At 47.2% G+C, this 5,834-nt stretch overlaps 1 protein-coding gene across 1 annotated transcript in view; it reads right to left on the bottom strand.

Moving 5' to 3' along the window:
- Positions 1-5,633, bottom strand: part of TOMM20L (translocase of outer mitochondrial membrane 20 like) — a 10,402-nt gene extending 4,769 nt beyond the window's left edge. The window contains 2 exon segments of the mRNA XM_027111737.1: positions 5,010-5,085; positions 5,512-5,633. Coding sequence (XP_026967538.1) covers positions 5,010-5,085; positions 5,512-5,633 — 198 coding nt within the window.
- Between the last annotated feature and the right edge of the window lie 201 nt (positions 5,634-5,834).

Below are 5,834 nucleotides of genomic sequence, written 5' to 3'. Positions count from 1 at the left end.
AAAAAAAGCACATCTTGAATCTAGTCTCTAAATCCAAGCATGACAAATGCAGTTGTTCTTTATATTTAAGACAATTTCTTAAAATGGAGTTATAATTTCAGGCGCCAAAAAAAAAAAAAAATATATATATATATATATATATATATATATATACACACACAGCAGGCGATGGCTGTGAATTGTCACCATGCACATTTGATGGCCTTCCTAGATGGTACCTTGTTAAACCAGCACATCCAGCATCTGCCAGGCTGCAGCCTGGCCAGTTTTATTCTTCAGCTTCTCTAATCCCTTGACACCTGGAACCCTGATTACCATTTTATATCAGCTCTTGTACTTTTCAATATACTTTCATGAGTTATATTGTCATTTAGATCTAACAACTCTGAGAAAAAAAGTCAGAAGACTAGGGTAATTTCTTAAATTTAGCTCATGTTATAATTCAAAAAAAAAAAAGTTGAAGCTCCCTCCTAAAACAAACACATGAAAAAAATGGCATATTCAAGTTTGGTTGAGGTGTTTGTAATAACTTCATATTTTACCCAGCTTGCTAAGTACACATAGGAGAAATCACACTGTAATCAACTATAACAAAGGCAGTTTTCTTTGTATGTTGCAAACCTATTTTCTTGCCTAGGGTATTAACCATGCTTGTTGATTTAGCAAAGGGCATGGCGGGGGCTGGCCGGGCAGCTGGTGATATTCAGAAGGATGCTGTGGTTTGCTGCAGGCTGGTTCATGAAGGTGACGAGGTTCACAGGATGGCATCATCACTGGTACCATGCCAAGGACTGGTCTTTAAAGCTGAAGTGGGCAATCCCTAGCCCAAAGTATCAACTCCACTGCCAGTCACTTCAGCTTCAGTCTTTTATATTCAGAGAGTTTTTCTGTTTATTTTCCCCAAGAATTCTCTTTTTTAAATGGTATAAACCTGCAGATGAGATCATATTCTAAGCTTTTATCAGCAAACATGCTGATGATCAGTAACAACCACAGGTTTCATTCATCAGATACTTAGTGAGCCAAGAGCAGGACCCTCTAAGGAGAGCTGGAAGGGGAAGGAGATCAAGACTCCTGTGCCCATCCCCATGGAGTCCAGAGTCTAACCAAGAGAAAAGACAAGTATGCTTGATATCAATAACACATTAACAACAAAGTCCAATGTCTCTGGGGCTCATAGTACATCCCATTTGGTTGGAAGATCAGGGTAAGTTTCTCAGAAAAGATAGCATTTGAGATGTGGAGAAGCTCAGTGAAAGTCTGATGAAGAAAGTACAAGTGATGCCAAACTGCAGGGAAAAATATCAAGTGAGCTTATGTAGCTGGATTATGATAGGGTGAATGGAGCAACAACAATAATAATTACCAGTTACTGAAGGCCAGCTAGAGACTGAAAACTTTCCATGTATTATTTCTAATCCTTAGGAAAATAAGGCTGTCAATACAGAAGGCACCCATGGTGCCAAGTCCTTGGTGCCAAGCTGAGAGGGTTCGTCTTTCATCTGCAGAGTAGGGAGCTACTGCAAAGTGTTACATATGCACAGCTGCGGTTTAGAAGGAATTTACTCTGAGAGCATAAGAAAAGAGGCAGTGAGACAGTTAAGAAATTATTACAGTATCCTGGGTAAAAGGTGATAAAAGCCTGAGGTAGTACAGGAGCAATGGAAATAGAAAGGGAATAGGGTATGAGATAGAGAACAGAAAAACAAGGGGATTGATTGTGGAAGATGAGGTTGATATTTTAAGCAAGATGAGTTGGGTCACAGCAGGGAGCCTAGGGCTATCAGAAGCATCACAAGGAAACAGAGGAGGAGGAACAGTGGCAAGGGATGAGATGATGAATATACTTCTGAACACACAAAGCTGAGGTGCCGACAGATCATCTAGGCTACAGAGTCTGGCAGGCAGGCAAAATTTGGGGCCCCAGGTCTAGAGCAGTACATCTGAGGTCACTTATGGAGAAGGGAAGGAGCTTCCAGGGAGATAAGGGATTATGCAGAATCTGAGAGCACTGTTTCACAAAGGATGGGCTGAACGAGCTATTAAAACTGCAGTTTTCTTGGGCTCCACCCAGACCTAGCAAATCAGTCTAAGTAGAGTCCAGGAATGTGCATTTTTAATGAGCTCCTCAGAAGATTCTTATAAATTCTGAAGTCTGAGCATCACTGCCCCCATAACCACTGGGCTACCCCTGACCTCCTAAATCAGAACGGCTGGTGCTTGGGTCAAATAATCTACATTTTGACAAATGCCCCAGGTAAATCTAATGCAGACTGACCACAGACCATACTTTGGGAAACAAAAAAGGCCTGGGGTGAGGAGGAAGAGAGATCCTGGAAGTAGGAAGAGACATCTCTCTGTGCCTTAGTTTATTCATCTATAAAACTAGAAGAACAGGGCTTCCCTGGTGGCGCAGTGGTTGAGAGTCTGCCTGCCAATGCAGGGGACACGGGTTCGTGCCCTGGTCCAGAAAGATCCCACATGCCGCGGAGCTGCTGGGCCCGTGAGCCATGGTCGCTGGGCCTGCGCGTCCAGAGCCTGTGCTCCGCAACGGAAGAGGCCACAACAGTGAGAGGACCGCGTAACGCAAAAAAAACAAAAAAACAAAAAAAAAACACAAAAACCTAGAAGAACAGAATGGTTATGAGGATTATATAAAAGAACATTTGAAAAATCCTGCTTCTGCCTCTTCTTCATTTGAAATAATCCAGATCTTCATCATTTCCCACCTAGACTGCCACTGATGTTTCTGCCTTTGACTTCCCTCCTCCACCCCATACTCCAAAAAAAGAAAATTGCATCCATTCTCTGAAATAAAATCACCGTAACTGGTTATCTGCCATGACAGAAAAATATCAAAACTTTCTGGTTTGGCATTCAAAGCCCTCCACAATAAGACACCAAACTACCACTCAGCTATCTCTCTGGCCACAACACTTTAAATATTGCAATTTCGTAGTCTGTGCCTCTGCACAAGCTGTTTCTCTCTGCCTACAATAAACAATATTCAACAAATATTTGCTGGGCACCTACAATGTACCGGACACTGTTCTAGGCACTGGAGAGCCAATGGAGAGTAAAAACACAGACAAGGTCTGCCCTTATGGAGCTGATTCTAATAAATAGAAAGCATTAATCAAATAATCACACAAACAAATGGTGTAACTTCAACCATGGATAAGGGCAATGAAGGAGAGGGACATGGAGCTGACCCAGGCTCTGCCCCAGGGAAAGCATCTCTCTCATGCCCAGCCATGGATACTCCCTGTCCTGCTTTCTTAACTCTGTCAATTGCACCTTTTTCTCTAAGAGACTCCATCTTGAAACCTCAGAAATCTCTGACTTCTGCTCTCCATGACCCTTTCATCAGACAGCAAGAATTATCTACTCTTTCTGGAAAATTTATCTCACATCTCTCATCACCGGTTGCCACTGACACCACCGCAGTTCAGGATTTTGATTACCTCTCACCTGTACTACTGCAATAACTTTCTTTTCCTCCACTCTATCTAGCATACTCCTGCCTGATGTAACCTAAAAAGTTTTTTGCTTTCCTCCTTTTTAAAAAAATTCCTGCTCAGAAATCTTCAGTAATTCCCCCATTGAATGTGAATTCCTTAACCTGGCCTTCAAAGCCTTCTCCAATGCGGCCCCTACTTAGCTCTCCAACCTCACCTCCCACTATCCCCCACTGGGACTCCTCTGTCAAACTGATTTACTGAATAGGCCTGGCAGATCCCCCATTTTGCACCTTTATGTACATTCAGTTCCCTTCATCCTGAATGCTGTCTCCCCTGAAACCAGGACCCAAATTTAACACATCCTGCCACACTCATTTGATGCCACCTCTTTTCCAAAGTCTTCTGTGAAGACCTGCATGTTCCAAAAACAGCCACAGCAATATTCCCAGAGCTAGAGGCTATTGCCTCTCCCCTTGAAACTGAGGGCCTCAATGCGGTAGAAGTGGCACCACCTGGCACGCGCCCACATGTTCTCTCTCACAAATATATGTATAAATACAGTTGACCTTGAACAATATGGGTTTTAACTGTCCAGATCCACATATACACGGATTTTTTTCAATAAATAGGCACTACAGTTGAATTGCTGTTGGTTGAATTCTCAGATTTGGAACCACCGATACGCAGGGCCAACTGTAAAGTTATTTTCAGATTTTTGAGGGAAGGGTCGTTGCCCCAACCACTGTGTTGTTCAAGGGTCAACTGTGTGTATCAACACACACACACACACACACACAAATATACCACACACTTGCTTGCCCGGTGGGACCCATCAACCGTACTGCGAGGAAGACCATGCCACATGGAGAGGATATGTGCAGGTGTTCTGTGCAATAGACCCAGCTAAGTGGCCAGCAGCATTAACTGCCCAACGTGTGAGGGAGCGAGCCTTCAGATGACCCAGCACCTAGCCCTGGGGTCAACCTGGCTGAAGCTGAGCGGAGCAGAAAGGTGTGATTCCCACCCAGCCCTACTCAAATTGCAGATTCAGGAGCAAAATAAGATGTTTTAAGCCACTAAGGTTAAAGGAGCAGTAGATCAGTAGAACACCTCCATGATAACCCTACCCTGAAAGTGATCCTCTACCTCCTCTGTGCTCCTGTTACGTGGGGGATAGTCTTCCCCCCCACCACCCACATTGCTAACCTCTGCCACACCTAGAACAACGCCTCACACGTAGGAGGTGCTCAACCGACTGAATGAATGAAAATTCATAGAAGGACCTAAGAACCCTCTGTTTGAGAGATGATGTGTTAGTTAAGTTGGACCGATTGCTAAGATGATTGTGATTATCTTTAAAAATGACTAATCAAATTCCATTTTGGAGCAAAAGAAGATATGTTCTGCTTTTGAGCAAGAAGGAAGGCCCACTAGGACAGGAGTGGGCGGTGCATCACTGTCACCAGGCCGAGGCCCGGCGTGGGTTTCTAAGTGTCTGGTGCTGCTCAGCAAGGGCAAAGGCTTCTCTTTCTTTTTTATAAACTAAACGTAGCGCCTTTTCCTACCACGTTTACTGTATAGCTGCCTTTTCACGACCCCAAATGGTTCTTCCTTCGTTCCTTTCCTTTCGTAGCGGACAATAAAAAGCAAACGTAAGTTGAGCGGAAACGGGGTGAGGGCAGGCAGAGCGGTGCTGGGAAACGGCTGATCAGGAAGCTGCCTGGGACCCTGAGGCCGAGCCGCGATCTGCATCGGCGGGAGGTTCCTCACTGTAACGCCACCTCGGTGTCGCAAAAGTACTTCCCCTGGGCGCCCCGTCCCTCAGCCTTTTGCTGCTGGGCTCTTCTTTCTGCAAACAAAACGTGGCACGTGCTGGTAGGGGGCCGTCCCCACCCCGGCTTCCGTCCCGCGGGCCTTTCGGCGGCGGCGGCAGCGCCCGCGGCCCAGCCTCGCTCCGTGGGCCCAGTCAGCCCCTCCGCCACCGGCCCGGTCAGCGCGTCCGCCGCCCTCCCAGCCCGGCCCGCCGCACCTCCGCCGCCGTCGCACTCACTTTCCCGCCTTGGGGTCGCCACGCCGCTTCATGTCGAAGTAGACGCAGTAGCCGAGGAAGGCGACGGCGCCACAGGCCGCCAGGGCCGCCAGGAGGCAGAGAACTGTGCGGACGTAGAGCATCCGGCCGCGGGCGTCCCACGAGTCGAGCGTTGGGCGCGGGCCCGCCAGCGCCGGGAGCCCGGCCGGCCGGCAGGGGGCGTCGGCGCGGCGCCCCTCCCAGCCTCGGGGCTTCCTGTGCGCCGGGCCGCGGGCGTGAAGAGCTGAGCGTCGACGCCTCGCACCTCGGCCGGCGGATAGAGTAGGAAACCCAGGGTCCTAGAG

Source organism: Aethalodelphis obliquidens, unplaced genomic scaffold (genome assembly GCF_003676395.1).
Source record: "Aethalodelphis obliquidens isolate GAN/ISIS:26980383/991018 unplaced genomic scaffold, ASM367639v1 scaffold10, whole genome shotgun sequence".
NCBI lineage: Eukaryota > Metazoa > Chordata > Mammalia > Artiodactyla > Delphinidae > Aethalodelphis > Aethalodelphis obliquidens.
The sequence above is the reverse complement of the archived record's forward strand: the minus strand, read 5'-3'. Positions and strand labels throughout refer to the sequence as shown.